The sequence below is a fragment of the Protopterus annectens genome, chromosome 7.part0, assembly GCF_019279795.1.
Source record: "Protopterus annectens isolate FY-2018-M chromosome 7.part0, PAN1.0, whole genome shotgun sequence".
Classification (NCBI taxonomy): domain Eukaryota; kingdom Metazoa; phylum Chordata; order Ceratodontiformes; family Protopteridae; genus Protopterus; species Protopterus annectens.
The window spans coordinates 757,966,944-757,986,034 of NC_056739.1; the positions used below are offsets into that span (position 1 = coordinate 757,966,944).

Genomic DNA, 19,091 nt, shown 5'->3' on the forward strand with positions numbered 1-19,091 from the left:
CCCGAGCCTCCGCTGAAAATGGACCTGTGTCCAGTCGGACTATCCCGGTAAACAAATGTAAAATAAAATAAAAATAAATAAATGTGCTTCACAATTCGCTGTGCTGCTTCACAACATGTTTCTATGAATCACCGTCTCCTGCCCATTGACAACTCAAGTATTCTCTGTACAATGCAGTTTAACTGCAAACTCATCAAAAAGTTTTACATAGAGGGATTTCACTGCAAGATCTCTTTATTTTGCTCTGTGTGGTGTGTTATGTTCTGTCTTGGATCACTGCACTCCTAGTACTGTTAACTTTTTGCTCAGTGTGTTCTGTCTAGGATCACTACATTCTTTGTACTGTTAGATTTTTTTGTGTAGTATATTTAGTTTTGTTAATGTTAATATATTCCAAGAATGGTTTGTTTTTTTTCTGTGTACTGCGCTGTTATGTCTACAGTTACTGAATTCCTATCACTATATGTTTTGTTGCCTCTTCTGTTTGAAGTTCTCTTTATGGTGACAACATTTTTTACACTATTTGTTTTATTCTAAGTTAATTAATGTTAATTAGTTCCTAGAATCATTACAATTCTAGCACTGTGTTATGTGTTGTGTCACTGCATTTCTAGCATTGTTTATTTTGTCCTGCAGATGGTGTTATGTTCTGTCTAAAGTCACTGAATTCCTATCACTGTTTTTGTTCTCTGTACAATACCTCTCAAATGTACAGGTTTTCACCACATATTTTTGGTTTGTTTCTCATAACATTTGTGGTTTTCTGTCAAATTACTGAAGACTAAAGTCATTGACAGTGACATGCATTTGAGTTTCAGACTTCATATCCTTCAAAAAAATGCATGCTAACACAAACCCTGTTATTCTAGCAACTTGTTTAAGTTAGTAAGAGCAATATTTAAAATTTGTCGCTATATTCGGTGTTTTGTGCCCCCATTATTTTAGGGGTTGTCCAGGTTTCTTGTGCTAATAGGTTGTGAGAGGTATGCTCTCTACTGTATGAAGCTCTCTTTAGGAGAAAGGCATTCAAAGCAATGTTTGTTTTGCTCAGAGTAGCATATTAACTTCTCCATATGGTCATGTCATACCTAGAGCTGTATTAAGTTCTTTGTTTGGACAAAGTTTATTTTGTTCTATGCATGGTGTTAAGTCTGTCTAAAGTAGGGGCATTCCTAGCACAAGTTAAGTTTTCTATAAGGTCACTGCAGTCATTGTATATTTTGCTCTGTGTAGTGTGTGAAGTTCTCTTTAGGAACATCACACAAGTGATTGTGTCTTTTGCTGTTTCACAGAACAGAACTTTGCATGATAACTGTGAACTGCATCGTATAATGTCTGCACAGTTTTATTTGCAGAGATTGTGTGTATACAGTTCTGTTTACACTGATTGTGTATATACAGTTTTATTACATTGATTGTGTGCTTACTTTTATTTACAGTGATTGTGTACAGTTTTATTTACACTGTGTGTGTGTGTGTGTACAGTTTTATTTACAGTGATTGTGTGTACACTATTTAGAGTGATTGTATGTGTGTGTTTGTGCACAGTTTTATTTACAGTGATTGTGTGTGTACAGTTTTATTTATAGTGATTATGCATGCACGGTTTTATTTAAACTGATTATGTGTATAGTTTTATTTACAGTGAATATGTGGGTACAGTTTTATTTACAGTGTGTTGTATACTTTTATTTACAGTGATTGTGTGTGTACAGTTTTATTTACACTGATTGTGTGTACAGTTTTATTTACAGTGATTGTGTGTGTACAGTTTTATTTACACTGATTGTGTGTCTGCAGTTTTATTTACAATGATTGCATGTGTGTGATTTTATATCGCGCGCACAGTTTTATTCACACTTATTGCACATTACTTTCTGCTCTTGCTTACATGTCAACTACTCTTCAGGTAAAGACTTGTCTTTCAGTGTTTGCTGCTTATAATGCACTGACTGCTTTGTAATTGCACGCTGCTCTGTAGGCCTCCTTTTTGGCATATTTCCATATGAGGATCTGCGGGTCCTGTCATTTGCTTGATTTGAGGTTCATCATATCATAGTTATTCGAATATCACTGCAAGAAGTTGTACTTGGATGTTTGTTTTTGTCCTTTCTATATAGAGGTGCTTTGTTGGTGCTTGAAGTGTATTCTTTTGTGACTTCTTTGACCTCTCTGCATTCTGGATAAATATTTTGACAGCTTTTTCTTTGGCCATCAGTAATTACTATTTTTCTGAGGTACATTGAACTTTTGAGTGAGAGTAATAAATTGGTCTATTGGAAAGGCGAAAGTCCTTCTGGGGGAACAAGAACACTTGTCCCCTGCTAGAAATGTTGTTTTATATCTTACATTGTAGTGCATTTGCTGAATTACTGTACATCCATAAGAGTGGATGTGTGTTGAGATCTGTGTCATCGGACTGTCTTGTTTCATGAATTTCTGCAATATGTTTGGGTTTCTATGCATGTAGCCTCAAGGAAACTTAGCGGACCGGACCCCTTGATCCTTATGTTATTAAGTACAAATGCCTACCTCTGACTATTTTTCATCATGTACTGTGTAAATAGTTTCACAGTACACCCCGTGATCCTTATATTATTATATACAAATGCCTACCTCTGACTACAGTTCCTCATATACATTGTAGACAGTTTCACAGGACATGCCATTCAGTTGTTGCCCACTGTAGAGGACTATATTCTCATTTTCTATGTGATAATACCCCTCATTATTTCTGCTGTATAATGCATGACACACACAGCCCCAGTACTTTGATTTTCCCTTAAGGTCTGTACTTTAACATACCCACTTTCTGTTCAGTGATTGCCCTGATGCCTACATATAAAGTTTGTCATGAGCACTGTCTCATGTTGCTGTAACATAACTAGTCCACATTGTGCATTTTTGTGATTTGTACAGTGTGTTGATCTTGGCTGTCTGCATCATGTCCTGCACAGTGTGCATTGTTTGTGTTTAATAACCATGTCTCAGGCTTGGTATTTAGCTGTGCATTACACACATAGGTCCTAGGCAGTAGGCACTCCATTGTTTTTTGAAAGGTTTTTTTCTACACAAGTGTAAATTTGTTACTGATCTTCTTATATAGAAGCACTCCAAAGCTCACCGACTCTGGTTTCATTTAAGAATATACTATTTGGAATAAACCAAAGTAGAAATATGAAAGACAGATGTATGTTACCCATATTTTTTAAAACAAGGAGTGCATTGTTACATGTTTTTCATTCCCTACTGTTTTACTTGTGTTTATGACATATTAATGTCATGTTGTATAAATATCATGTGCTGTGTTATTTCTGCAGTGGTATGCATTGATATGCTGTAGTCTTCTGTTCCTTCACCTTATTTCAGTGTGACTTCACCTTTCATTAATATGTTTCCAAGCTAAACTTTTTCAACAGATTAGTACAATTTCCTTCTGATTGTGTGAATCAGACCAGAGCCTGGCAGAAACAATTGTGTAAAATAGGCTGAGGCCTGCAGTGGGCTAATTCTAATGAATCATGTTGTATGGGTGCAGTGCATTGTTTCTGTTGAGTCAGCACCTGCACTATTTGCTGACAACACCAGCCTCCCCCCCCCCCCTCCGCATCTCTTTCATCTTCAGCCAATCAATACAAAGACTAAGGCTATCTGAATGCAGATGCAAAGCTTCCAGTTAGTGGGAATTTCATTACCTTTGCTACAGTGAGTGCTGAGAGGCAGAGACCTAGATCCAAAAATAATGAGATATTCAGCTTTGCTTTCCAATAGTAATGTTCCTCATAATAATTGACTTTACCCAGTAGTTTCCATTTTTCCTTTATACCATAGAGGAAAGTAATCACAATCTTAAGCACTGTGATTTTCTTCTAGTTAGGGTACAGGTTAGTGACCACATAATGACCTGAGGAAATGACTATCTTTAAGATCACATAGGTGTTTTTGGGAATGGTCACTTGCTACCATTTGAATAATCATCTGGGCATTGTACAGTTATATGTTAATGATATGAGGGGCATTGAAAACATTATAGGGTGTCATATGATGATTACCCTGAAGTTGTCATACCCTACTATGTAGTATGTTGTTTGGGATGATGCACACTGCCACATGGTAATGGCATATACTACCTTATGGCAGTGTTTCTGAAAGGATGTCAGAGACTGCCATGCAGTGCTAGTTCAAGGTAGATGAGGAGCACGTGAAACCTCAGAGTTATATTCTTGAGTGATGAAATGATTCCAATATGCTAATGATTTTTGTAATGTTACGCAATGGTATATGATAATGATTTGTGAGGGCTACATATTGCCATATCGTGATATTTCTAGGCAGTAAGCACATACACCTTGTAGTAAAAATTTGTGGTCACCACATTTTGCTATGTAGTACTAAATTCTAGAAAGGTCATGCATATACACATCTGGGTTGGCAGAAGAAGACCTACAGTCTAGCTTCTCGGCTCCACTGCTGCAGCGAACAGCTCCCTGCCTCTTTCCTGGTCACTTATCCCCTTTATCTAACTACCTCCATAATCTTGTAAAGGACTAAATATATTTCCTAGTCCTACCTACTCACCACCCTCTCAATAAAGGAGTATTTCTTCACATCCATGTTGAACACATGAACATTCTTTAGTTGTGGCTACGCCAGGGATCTGTAAAGTGTTAGGATCACATCCTTGTTTCTGCAGCTGATTTCCTTGAAGAGGGAGTCCAACATCCTATTAATGTTTGTAGCTGTGTTTTCATTTTGCACCTTTGAATTCAAAATTTCAACAAAACACAAATTAAAGGTCATGCTGCTAAACATTAAGAGTCTAAACATGAAACAGCACTCACTGCAAGCATTCTTAACCCTGGAAAATGCTGATATCCTTGCAATCACAGAGACCTGGTTCAAAGCTGCGGAGAGCACCCCAGCCTTACCTGGTTTCTCAGCCTATGATACATTCAGACCCCAAACTGTGGGCAGTAAAGCTAAAGGAAGTGGAGTTTAATATATATTAAAGACATACACACCTCCAGGCTGGTCAAACAGTATGACCCACAGGAGACAATCCAGATGCAGTTAACCATTGACAAGACCCCTCAGGATGCCCATTCCATCTATCTAGACCTGTTTGAATCTATCAAGATTCCACCCTTTACCCTGATCCTGGGTGACTTTAACTACCCAAACATAGATTGGAAGAAATTCTCATGCCAGAACACAAATGCCCAGAGATTCCTCGATTTTGTCAATGAAAATGCCTTGGAACAGCTGGTCGATACCCCGACAAGAGGTGATAATATCTTGGACTTGGTATTAACCAACATGAGTAACCACTGCAGCATCCCTACATTATCATCCCCCCGATAAGATCTGATCATAAAGCAGTCACTTTCAAAGTCACCCCCCCCCCCCCAGCTAGGGTCAAACATAAAAACTTCTACAAAGTTGATTACAGCCTCCTGAGTGGTGGTATAAATAGCTTCATAGCCCCCTCCCTCTCCATAGGAACTGGCACCATTATCTAAAACTACACCAAAGCACTATATGAGCATTTATGTAGATGCATGGATTCAGGAATACCCAACAGGACTAAAACGTCCTCTGCAAGGAAGAGTAAACCTGTTTGGTGGACATCTACAATAAATAATAACAAAAGGAAAAAAATGCTGTCCAGGACCAAGAAGGAGCAGGTGCCCATTTGGAAGCAAAGTCTCCTTGGCCTGAACAAGGAAATAAGAGTACTAGTGAAATCATCCAAAGCTAACTTAGAATCCAAATTGGCCACATTTACTAGAGACAATCATAAGGCCTTCTTCACGTATGTCCGTAACCTCAAAGGAAGCACCCAGATCTGTTCAGAACTGGTGGTCATGGACACCACATATACAGATGCTGTAGATATAGCAAACTTGCTGGCTGACAGATTCAGAAAGAACTTCACCCCTCTCTCCCCACATCAGTAAATCAGGAGATCCCCAGTACCTGCCCCCTTCCCCTTATATCTAGGGAACAGGTCATTACTGCTCTCTCAAAGGCAAAAAATACAGCCTTCATGGTACCAGATAACATCCTGGGCTGCATCCTACATGAACTCAGGCAGGAACATGCAGAACCATTAGGCACCCTATTCAACCAAAGCCTGAGTACCGGCTTCATCCCAGCTGAGTGGAGAACAGCCACTGTCGTCCCTTTGCACAAAGATGGAGCATCCACCAATCCGGGAAATTATAGACCTATTAGTCCAACCAGCCTGATCTGCAAGGTCATATAATGGATTATCATGGACCTCATTAACAAGGGCATTGGCAAACTCCAAACACTCGATCCCACACAGTTTAGCTTCGTCAAGGGGAGGTCATGTTTGGTTGACTTCTTTGAGACCGTCACCAAAGCAATGGACAAGGGGATGACGGTGCAAAGCACCTACCTTGACCTGGCCAAAGCCTTCGGCACTATTCCCCATTTGGGCATAATAGATAAACTCTCTCAACTAGGCATCAATATGTTACCAGATGGGTAGCAAACTGGATCACTGACAGAACCCACCTAGTCAAAATAGGGGAAGTCACCTCAAGCAGTAGATCCATAATAAGCTGCATACCCTAGGGTTCGTTGTTGGCACCTCCATTATTTGGGATATACTTTTCTGAGGTGCAGGCCAAAACCAGTGGGCTATGGCTGACCAAGTTTGCAGATGACTGCAAGCTGGGTGCTGTCATCAATTCCCCTAGTGATGTGGACATCTTCCAAGAGGGTCTCACCCAAACAAATAACTGGTGCCAGAAACATGGCCTTAAGCTGAATACCAAAAATCTCCTTTGGGGAGAGTGATGTCCCCACAAATTATTACATTAATAACAATGTCCTAAGCATGCAATCAGTCATGAGGGATTTGGGCACCCAGGTTGATAGCAACCTGACTTTTGACCACCATGTTGCTTCCTTTATACGGAAAGCTTTCTACGTGGCCCACATCATTAGTAAGGGTATCTCAGCCAGGGACAAGTAGGTCATAACATCCCTGTATTCTTCCCTTATAAGACCAATTATTAAGTAGAATGCCCCCTTCGGCATGTACCACGCAAAGCACATGCAGCAACTGGAGAGACCACAGAGGTTCCTCACCAGGAAAATCCAGGGCCTCAAACATCTACCATACCCAGATAGGCTAAAAGTCCTGTCCCAATATCAGTTTCATACAGACTCCTCAGAGGTGACCTCTGTCTGGCATACAAGGCGATGTTGGACCCTGTCTTGAAGGGACTGCTGCATATCCGCAAGTCAAGCTCCACTAGAGTAACCTGCACGCTTGGCCTCAACTTGGTCTGTGACAGCAATAGGACTTGTTGGCGGGACAGATTTGTGTCCCAGAGACTCCCCATCTGTGGAATAGACTACCTCCCCATATCAAGCAGAGTACCTCTTTATCCCTTTTTACGCACAACCTAGATAACTGGATGGGAAACAGAAAATACACCCCTGGGATTCACCCGTGTCCCTGCTGGACAAGAGCATTGAATGCTGACTTGTCTAAACATGGGCTGGACTCTTGACTAGGCTTATAAGGGCCCCAGGGCCAATAGCCTGGTAACTTCCTATGATTATAATTACCCCTGGGATTTCTGTTGTTCCACCCTTATGAGTATTATTCTTCCAGAATATACTCTATCTTTGGATGGTAGAAATCAGATGTATAGCTTTATATTTTTATATTCAACAGTACTGATGTCTGCATTTAGCTGCCGTTTGTGGCTGCCCTCCCCATTATACATTTTTGTATCATTGGCGAGGTGGTTGATTGTGTTTTCAGTGCCTTGTGTGATGCTTGTTTTAGGAGGTATTAAACAGCTCCAGTCCTAGAACTGATTACTTCTCACTATGCCATATGGTACTATTCTTTTTACTAACAAAATCTACAATCTACATACAAGTCATTTTTTATGCACCTCACCATTTATGCCCAATTACCTCTTTCTTCTGCTTCTTAAGAAACCTTCTGTGTGGATTCAAGCCAGATACTTTGCATAAATCTAGGAAGACAATATAAACTGGATGCCTTCTTCTGTTTACTGTGTAACTCAGCCAGTAAATTGGATTAAGTTGGACTGGCCGGGCTCTTTATCCCTAATGCACATCTGGTAGGAGGTTGTCTTCTGGAAAACATACCATTGTCTCTGTCAGTAAGTTTTCCATCTGTTTTTATGTTACTGATGCCAGAGTCAGTGGCCTGTAGTTCTGCAGGTGGTTATGCCTCTGTATGTTGGCATCATTGTGATACTGTGGCCTTTCTACAGTATTGTGTTATTCTTCTTTGGATAGCAATCAGTCTAGTAGATCTTAGTTGCTCTGGTAACATGTTAGAGTTATGAAACTGGATAAAAGGGGGACTATAATGTGAAGGTCAGGTGCTTGCTTGAAACAGATACTTATGAGGAAGTATCCTTAAACAAAGTAAATGGTGCTAATAGAAACATTTATGCTAATTTGAGCAGTATGTTTATTGATAACTGGATTGGTACTGAATTATTTAATTATATTTACCTTATTAACCCCTCTATACCAGTTATCTTAGGAGTACCTAAAATACTCAAAAACTTAAATGATCCATCTTTACTCCCCATAGTTGATGGGAGAAGCTCCATTACATCAACATTTGTAAACTGCTTCATACTAAACCGAAGCAATATTTTGTGGATGAAGTAAGAATTTGTAGAGATTCCTGGGATTTTTTTGGGTAAGGTAGACAGTATTAACTTTGATTCTAATGACATTTTGTTCACCATAGATGTGAAGGATTTATATAGTGTAATACCTCAGGCATTGGGTGCCCAATGGGTATGTGATTATTTAGAAGTTAAACAGGTATCACAGAAACAGGTTAATTTAACAGAAAACCTATTGGAGCTGGTATTTAATAATTCCATTGACTTTGAGAATAAATATTACTTGGAAAAGAAAGTAGCGGCAATGGGTTCCCCTTGTGGTGTGGCATTCAGGAATACTGTAATGAGCCAATGGGAGTGTAAGTTTTTGGATGGGTCCCAGTTTTATAATTCCTTCCTGTTATATACCCAGTTTTGGATGATATTTGTATCATCTGGAAGGGTACAAGGAGAAATTGGATAATTTTTATCTTATATTAATAATGCAACTGAACTTTTTAGGTTTTACAATGAAATGGATCAAGAGAAAATAGCTCATTTAGATGTTCCATGAGTTAAGGATACCTGTAACATGAGGTATGTTTCCCGAATCCATCGGAAAAGTACCTACTCTTTTTTGCACTTCTCTAGTTCCCACTCCCACCATCAAAAAAGAGCTGTAGTCAAAAGGCAGTTAGTCCAAGAGGCTAGAATGGTATCATTAAAGGATAATTTTTTGATGGAATGTCATACAATGATGGGGATGTTTGAGAGTAGAGACTATCCCAGGGAGATCTTAAATGAATTATTAACCAAATTTATTAGTAAGAGGGAATGTGAGTATTTTAAACCTATCCTAGGAGTGGACAGAAATGGAGTGGTACCTCTCCCAAATATTGAATCCGGTAGTATGGGACTACTTCCATCACCTGGTACAGGTGTGGAGAGTATTGCTGATGAAGGGGTGAGTATTGTTGAGAATAGTCATGGAACCAATTTTATTACAATGTATTTTAATGGAATCCAGAGCTTGGAATGGATTCTTAATAAGAACGGGGACATTTTAATGGAGAGTAATTTATTCTGAGTTAAAATAAGGAACCTGTTGTGGTTTATCACAAAGGGAAATTTTTGAAATGTATTTCGGAAAGGAAGGAATATGCTGTAAGTAAAAGTAAATTTTATAAGGGCATGAACAAATGTAGTAGGTGTCATTTTTGTAACTGTGTCAGGGAAGAGAAAGACTTTACGGTCCAGGGTAACCAATTTAAGAGACTTGGAAATTTTACTTTTGAATCTAAGGGGGTGGTCTATTCTGCTCAATGTGAGATCTGCACCTGTTTTTATGTGGTGAAGACAGACAGCAAAGTAAACGAACATATTTACAACCATGAATACAATATCAAAAAAATCATTTTGACAAAAACCCTTGCTCAATATGTTTGTGATTTTCCAGGATATCATTTTAAGTATGTAGTTATTGACCAGGTCAGTTTAGGTTATTGGAGTGGACCTAGTAGCCTACTACTGGAGAAAAAGGTAATGTCATGGCAAATGGTATTGGATGCTAGTAGATAGCCTGAGCTCAATGAATATATTTCTATTGCTTGTATTTTAAAGCTTAAAGTACTGAACCATTAAAAGGAATGTATATAATTTTAACTTTAACTAGTTTATATTTATTTATATACCATGACCTTAAGAAGTATATGGGTTATATGTACATGTTTATGTATTTTGATCAAGTAGTAACCAGACTAACCTAACTGTACTTGTTTTCCTTCTATCTTGGAAGCTAAGTAGAGTCAGGGCCAGTTAGTTCCTGGATGGGAAACTCTCTGGGAATAGTATTTGTTGTAGGCTTAAGTATAACAACATTTAACTTTTTTAAACATTTAAGTATTTAAAAAGTAGCTAAGTATTTCTATAGCCCTTTTTATCTGCTATTTTGATTTTCAGGCGTACTATTAGACATGAGTTGTGTGTTCTTATATTGGTGTTATGTATTTTATAAGCTATATTTATATTTTATATATTTTTGTACGGTGACTATGGGATAAAAGGAATGCTCTTCTTTAAAGAAGTGTGTGTGTGTGTGTGTGTGTTTGTGTGTGTGTGTGTGTGTGTGTGTGTGTGTGTGTGTGTGTGTGTGTGTGTGTGTGTGTGTGTGTGTGTGTGTGTGGGTGATTGTGTGGATTGACAAATGGAGTTGCTTTTGAGTGTATTTAAACAGGGCAGACATGTATAGAATTATCTGATGAAGTTCATAAGAATTGAATGAAAGTGCTAATCTTTTTTTATTTTATGTTTATTAAAGTTAATAAATTGTAGTTTTACTGTGGATCCACCTGAGCCAGCTTTTGTTTGGACTTTGTTCTAGTAATATGCTGGCCAATACTTTGAAGATGCTGGCAATGGAAGAGATTCCAGTTAACCCCTCGGCATTGTATTCTGTGATATCCATAGCTCTTTCTACAATTTTGATAGACCATATTCCTATCTTTTCCCCTTTTTTTATCTGTCTCCTACTCCCATGCTTAGATTCCTTCTCCTTTTCCTGTTGTGTTGATCAGGGAGAATTAATCATTCAGAAATACTTCATTCTGTTTGTCCTCCATTACTTCCATGAGCTCTTTAATTCATTTATATAGTGCTGTTTCTGCCTTCCTTTCCACTTTTTACTTAAGGAAGCTTTTATTCCCTTCCCCCATGAATTCCTTGTCTGTCTCTGCTTTGGCTCTTCGGATCATTTCACACACCACCCCATGCTTCCTGCTTCAGGCTGCTTGCTCTGGGATTCCAGATATGCTGCTTGTCTACTTTGTCTCCATTTTTCTACTTCTTTTTCTCCTGAAAATTGCAACAAGGGGTTGCCAACCTGACAAATGCTGCTGCATTTTCTAGTTTATGTTGAGTATTAGCCTTGCACTGCTTTCCTGGCTGCTTTTGAACATTGCATCTCACTGTCTTTGTGTGAGTGTGCTGTTTTTGTTTGTTCTTGGAGTATGATGGAGGAAGTCTTTACTGTTTGGTGAAACCTTTATGTGCAATGTTGTAACTAGGAAGCATTACAGCTGCTAGTAGCATGGACTTGTTAGCAAGATGAAGTGGTGAGCTGATGTGCACGTTTTGTTGCAGTAGTGACTTTTTGTAAATATTTTCGACTGCATACAAGCTATGTATGTTAGTTTGTTTTGCCAACCTGCCATTTTCCTGTGTGTCCAGTTTTCTTTGGGATGCTTTTGCTATGTGCTTTACTCATCATCATCATCATCATCATCATCATCATCATCATCATCTTTCGGCTGTTCCCATTAGGGGTCGCCACAGCGGATCATCTGTTTCCATTTCTTCCTATCCTCTGCATCATGCTCTTTCACACCAACCGCCTGCATGTCCTCTCTCACCACATCCATAAACCTCATCTTAGGCCTTCCTCTTTTCCTCTTACCTGGCAGCTCCATCCTTAGCATTCTTTTCCCAATATACCCAGCATCCCTCCTCAGCACATTTCCAAACCAACGCAATCTTGCCTCTCTTGCTTTGTCTCCAAACTGTCCAACATGAGCTGACCCTCTAATATACTGATTCCTAATCCTGTCCATCGTAGTCACACCCAGTGCAAATCTTAACATCTTTAACTCTGCCACATCTAGCTCTGACTCCTGCTATGTGCTTTACTATGTTTAGTCATTTGTGAATATCCTTGGACTAATTTTTGCAGTCAGATTTCTTCTTATGACTATGGATTCTGTTATTAATATTTCAACAGTTTTATTCCAGACACCAACATCTGCTATCAGTACTGACTGTAACTAGTATCTGACAGTTTTAGTAAATGTTTCTTCTTTCAGCAGGATACGTGTAACTACATGCACAGTAACAATGTTGTTGCTCTACTGCTGTATTTATTCAACTGTATTTTTACCTTTTGAATATTACTTACTACTATTATAAATGTTCTTATCTTCATTTTTCCAGGAGTGCTGTCTTTTTGCAAACTTATTTCATTTTTTTATTCAGTGAGTTTTATATATTTGCATGTTATTATACACCCTTTGAGTTTAGGGTTTTGTGAAGTGTTTAGGTAATTAAATACTATAATAAATTTTAGCTAAAACTTACAGCTTCTTTTACTTCCCTTTTTTTAGTCATTCTGCTGTGCTCTTGCAGTTTATATGTTGTGACTGTGTATTTCTAGTCTCAGACACCTTCTGCTTTTCTGTAATTACCAGTTTCTGCCCCTTCCATGTCCCAGCATGCACCACACACCATGGCTGCTGTTAGCTAATAGTTCCTTTACTTCCTTGTTTAGCTTTCCCTCTGCCTTACACAACATCAGTATTTAATATTCTGCTTTTCCACATGTCATCTTTTACTAGTAACATGAATCCTTCATCAATCACATACTAACTGCTTATAATAATTATTTTGTGGGCGGGATCAGATAGTATCATATGGTTATTATTGTAGAGATGGCTAATAGAGTAACATGTAATAATGGCTCTAGGGTGTGAAAAATATACCAACCTAGATAATGTTTTGGCGGGGGGGGGGGGGTTCACGTATGGCCATATGGTAAATAGTCTAGGGGAAGTTTTAATATATTACCATTTGGTGGTGTTTTGGGGGGTAACTATGGTATTGCAAGGATGATGGAGGATTTGCAAGCATTGACTGGGGGAGAGTGGGCATTGCTGATATTACAGAAACATGGGTAGTGACAAGAAGAACGCGGGACATAGAGGTATCTGAGTATAGGTTTTGGGGAGTAACAGACAAAGGAGAGAAGCGAAGATTTACTAATATGCATAAAATGGGGCATCAGATATGAATTTATAGCAGAAGAAGAATACCAAACCAGGAATGAGGCAAAATGAAGTCAGGGTCAGAAGGTAGGTTAAGTGCCCTGGCAGTTATTGTAGATGAATGTGGAGAGTTGGTGAACTGATACAAAACGAATGATATTATAAAATCTGGTGGACAGATTCAAGAAAAAAAGAAGTAATGCTTCAACTCAGTAGGCCCTTGGTCTGACCACATCTTGAGTTCTGGAGGCCACTGCCGCAAGGAATTTAGAGGAAAGTTAGCAGAAATATCTGTGGGATGGAGGGGAAGGAATATGATCAGTTGCTAGAGGAGCTACAGGTTTTTGCATTTTTGCATTTAAGGATAGAATAGATGGGGGGCATGATATTGGTGTGCAACATCATGACAAGAAGGTATGAGGGGTCATTTTGAACAGGAAAGACAGAGGAGGCCATAATACCAGTGCACAGTGCACAAGATCAGATCAGGGAGATGTAAAGGAGTTGTTCTGACCAGGAAGATCAGAAGGGGACATGATACTGATGCACAAGATCAGGTCGGGGGGGTGTAAAGGGGTCATTCTGAACAGGAAGGGCAGGAGGAAACATTATACTGGTGAACAAAATCAGGTTAGGGAGATGTAAAGAGGTTATTATAAACAGGAAGAGCAGAGAGGGACATGATATTGGTGCACAAAATCAGGTTAGGGAGATATAAAAGAGTCATTCTGAACAAGAAGGGCAGAGCAGCATATGATACTGATGCTCAAGATCAGGTCACTAAGATGTAAAAGAGCCACTGTGAACAGAAAGGACAGAGGAGGACATGATACGTGTGCACAAGATTGTCAACACCCCCCCCCTTGGTGATGGGGTGGTGTGTCAACTGTTTCCATCTCTCTATGTTCAGTACCAGTCTCCTACCTTCTTCAGCACTCATGCCTGACTGTCACATATCTTCTGTCACACAATCCATCCACGTCTTTGCTGGATGCCTTTGTTTCCTCTTGCCTTCTTCATGACTATTATTTATTTATTTAACATTTGTTTACCAGGAAAGTCCAACTTGGAACGAGCCAATTTTCAGAGGAGGCCCAGGGAGAAATGCTCCAGATGTATGTCTTTGTAATGTGGGTGGAAGAGCACTCAGAGGAAACCCATACGAATGCAGGGAGGCAACCCAGCTGAGAATCAAACTGGAGAACCTCTCTCTCTCTGCGAGGCAACAATGTAAACCACTGCACCACTGCGCCATCTATCCCAAATCTTCTTCACCAGACCATCTTCTGCTTTTCTGCATATGTGCCTGAACCACCGTAATCAGTTCTCTTTGACCTTTTCTGCAATTGAATCTACTTTGGCTTCTGCTGTGATGTCCTGATTTCTTCATCAGTCCCACAGTGCAAATCGTACTATCCATCTAAGGCACTTCATCTCCATCACTTCTATCTTACTCAACTGCTATGCCTTTACTGCCCAGGTTTCGGTACCATACAGTAGAACTGGTTGCAGTGCTGTTTTGTACTCTTTACATTCCAGCTTCTTTGGCATTGTTCTGTCATACAACACCCCTGACACTCTGTGCCAGTTGGCTGCAACCCTTCTGATTCCAGCTTTGATGTCTTATGCAGACTTACCTTCTCCTCAACCACACGTCCCAGGTACTTGAAGCTCTTAACCTGTTCCGCTAATTTCCCTTGTATCCCAGTTCTCAGCTTCCTCTGATTCCCCCCATTGGCTGCCATTATAACTGTTTTATTTGTACTCAGGTTAATCCCATGTGCTTTCAGTTTTGCATTCCATTCTCCTATCCTTTGCTGATGTTCTTGCTCAGAGTCTGCCTGTAATGTCACAGCATCTGCATATAGCAACTTTGTAGATCTGTTCCTTCTGACCTGTTTGATAATGTAGTCCATTACCAACATGAACAACAGTGGGCTCAGAGCAGAACCTTGATGCACACCCACTTCCACTGGGAACCCATCTGTGAGACTGAACACTATTCATACGTAAGTTATTGGATCCTTGTACACAGCCTGCACTAATTCTAGCAATGTTTGCCCATATCAGCTGTCTTGGAACTTTTCATATGTTTTTTCCAAGTCTAGGAATGCACAGTTGGACTTTTTCCTCATCTCTAACTTCTCCTCAACTATCTGTATCACGCAAACATCCAGTCAGTTGTGTTGCATCCTGATCTGAATTCAAACTACTCATCTCCCATCTTACATTCTAATACTCTGTGTATTTATCAAATACACTCTCCAGAACTTTCATGTAGTATGACAGGAGTTTAATACCTCTGTACTGCCCGTAGTTGTGATTGTCCCCTTTGTTTTTCCACACTGGCACTAGTAAGCTTATTCTCCAGTCATCTGGGATACACACCTTTCTCTTCATACTGCTAGGAGTACCCTTAGAAGCCATTTTTTCCCTATCTCACCTAATATTTTTATCATGTCTGTCGTGACCTTATCTGACCTTGCTGCTTTCCATGACTTCAGTTTCCTTAGTGCTGTTCTTACTTCTGTAGTGGGCTCCTCCTCTTCTTTCATCATTGGCTGTGTCTGGGGCAGTATAGTTTCTGTTTTTTTTTTTTTTATTCAGAAGCTGCTGGAAGTACTTCTTCCATCTGCCTTTGATGTCCTGTGGACTGGTGAGCAGGTTGCTGCTGGCATCCCTTATGAGGGGTGTCTGACTAACTTCTTTATCTTTTTGTCTTTGCCTTGCAACCTGATATAGTTTCTTTGTGCCATCTACTGAGCTGATTTACTTTCCAGAAGCTGGTGCAGTGCCTATTATGCCTTGTACTTTGCTTTTGCAGCACCTGTCTTAGCCAACTAGTATTCTTTCCTAGCCTGGTCTGTCTTTTCTATCTCCCACATTTTCCTGCACTCTTACTTTCTTTTGATGACTTCCTGGACTTCTGAATTCCACCACCAACTTTCCGTATGTACTTTATTTAAATGGCCACATGTATGTTCTGTAGTCCTAACACATACTGTTTTAAGACAATGCCATTCTTCTTCAACTCCACGTCTTTCCTCTTCTTCTTGAGGTGCTGTAGCCCTGAGTAATTCCTTGAACTGTTGTACTTTCTCTCCAGTAAAGTTCCAGGTCTTCAGCCTGGTCTCTGTTGACCTTAGCACCTTCTCTTGTCACTGCTTGCAGCTGACTGTGGCAACCAGTGGTTTATGTTGTGGGCTGACTGTTTCATTGGAGAGGACTTTGTAATCGCTGATCCTACCCCAGTGCTCTTTGCTTATTATGAGGAAGTCTACCTAAGTTGCATGTTGGCCACTCTTGTATGTGCACAACATCAGATCAGTGAAATGTAAAGGGCTGATTCTGAACAGGAAGGACAGAGAGGGTCATTATACTGGTGCACACAGTAATGTCAAGGAGATGTAAAGGGGAGATTCTGAACAGGAAGGGCAAAGGTGAACATGATACTGGTGCAAAAGATCATGTCAAGAAGATATGAAGGGGTCATTCTAAATAGGAAGGACAGAGGAGAAAGGGAGGGGCACAGGTACTAGATTGCAAAGATTTACAACTCCCCTTGATGTTAAAAGTATTTTTTCACAGAGAGGATGGTAGACTCATCGAAAGGATTACTAGAACGGGCAGTGGGGAGGAAATCAATGGTCCTTCAAAAGGGCATGGGATAGACGTTAAGGATAGAGGAAAGGTAGAATGGTCAGTGCACATAAGGTACAGACTAGATATGGTTATTTTCTCATTATTCCGTTAAATGTAATGCAGTGAAGCATGGAGAAAGGAAAATATATTGCCATATGGTAAGGACTCTTAACGGACAATACTGCAGTATTGTGGTGAGCCTTGGTTTAGTGATCATATATGCTGACTTGTAATAATGATTGTGATGGAGGGTTGCTAGTACTGTAATACTTCAAAGTTTGCTGCTTGTCTTTACATTTAGAAAATATGGACAACCAGTGGATAAAATACTTCTGAGGAATTAGGGTATGGCAGTTTGTCCTAAATGTTTTAGGGCTTCCACTATATAAGCTTGGTAATTGATCACAACTGATGGTAACACAGCAATGAAAACATGTTTTTGCACTGTGTGAACACACTTTGCACCCCCCATGAACCTATATATACTGTCTCCATGAATGCACAATACTGGGGAAAGGAGAAGATTCCAAAACAGCACACAGTTGTTTTGAGCTATCACTGTGTTTTCACTGAACAAGAATGAATGATTGCGTATATGTATGTGCATGTGTATATGTTTATGTGTTTGTATGTGTATCTATATATGTGTTTGTATGTGTGTGTGTGTGTGTGTGTGTGTGTGTGAGGGTATATGTATGTATATATGTTTGTGAGTTTTTATTTATTTATTTATTAGTTTATTTATTTATTCATTTACTAACCTAGTATGTAGATTGGGGCAGGACCTTTTGCATAGTCTGAGACAATTATGTAAGAAACATCAAATGGCAGGTATACATGACTCAACAGAAAGAGGTACAAAGACATAAGACAGTTATTTAAAAATGGTATAAAGTAAATGATTGGCTTGAAGAGAACATTGCCAGTACATACAATTGTAAATCATATACAAAAACATAATTGTTTACTACAATAAAAGTAAATATAAATTGCAGAAACTGAGAAAACACAAGGCAGCCAGATTAAAGCCAAGAGGTGCTACAAAGGCTTCATTGTGCTGTTTGAATCTGTCAGCCTCCATTTGCCAAATCTTTGATTCTGAGCAAGTGACTTAACCACAGAAGATTTTGGGTCATCCCTGAATAAGTCTTATAAATACTGGGCAGATCTGGTTAACAAAGGGGAAAAAAAATTAATCAAAAAATATTAATAATTACTTCTTTTTCTTGTTAAGATGTAGTTTACCATAGGCATAAAGTACGTGTTCTGAATGCTGATTCCTTTCTGTATTGTATAGGGTTGAAAGGTTCACTCGAGCGGCTCCAGTTGGATTATGTGGACATCATCTTTGCAAACAGAACAGATGCCAACAGTCCCATGGAAGGTACAAGACAACCTGTAGGCACTTCTTAGTGAAAGAACATAAAGACATGTGCACTTGTCTAAAAACATGCTCAATGGCACAACATACCTGCACAGCCATGGATATAAAGATACTCCCACTTGTACTGAACTATGTGTACACATTATGAAATGCAATTAATCATTTCCTATATATGTATACAGCTGCCATGTACCAGTATATATTGTGAAGTATGAGAATATTGTTACCTTAGCAAGAATATATAACATTACTGTTTTAAGAATCACACTACCCATAATGCACTGAGTCTAGTTTGCCACCAACTAATGTGTTCAGGATGAGTGAAATGTTAACATCCTTGCTCGGCCACCATCTTGGATAATATTAAAGTTGATATTTTAATATAAATGCTGGTGTATCTTGACATTATTAACACTGCCTGCCTACATAACTGGGCAACCATTTGTGTACATTGTTACATGGTATAAGAACCAGGATATTCTTCAGAAAATAAAACTGAAAATGCCATCCTAACTATGGAAAAGTTACCAGTGAGTTGTGTAGTGTTCACAGTCATCAGAGCAAGTCATTTTTACCAATAATCAATAGTTTTACTTTGCAAAGTGGTTAATTTGCCAGTAT

At 39.3% G+C, this 19,091-nt stretch overlaps 1 protein-coding gene across 5 annotated transcripts in view; it reads left to right on the forward strand.

Moving 5' to 3' along the window:
- KCNAB3 (potassium voltage-gated channel subfamily A regulatory beta subunit 3) overlaps positions 1 to 19,091 on the forward strand; it is a 1,202,467-nt gene that overhangs the window by 606,167 nt on the left and 577,209 nt on the right. For 4 of the 5 annotated variants that reach the window (XM_044077289.1, XM_044077288.1, XM_044077293.1 and 1 more), the window contains one exon: positions 18,384 to 18,470. The exons of the other annotated variant lie outside the window; for it this stretch is intronic. In XM_044077289.1, the coding sequence (XP_043933224.1) occupies positions 18,384 to 18,470 (87 nt within the window). The remainder of the gene's footprint in view (positions 1 to 18,383; positions 18,471 to 19,091) is intronic. 5 annotated transcript variants of the gene reach the window in all.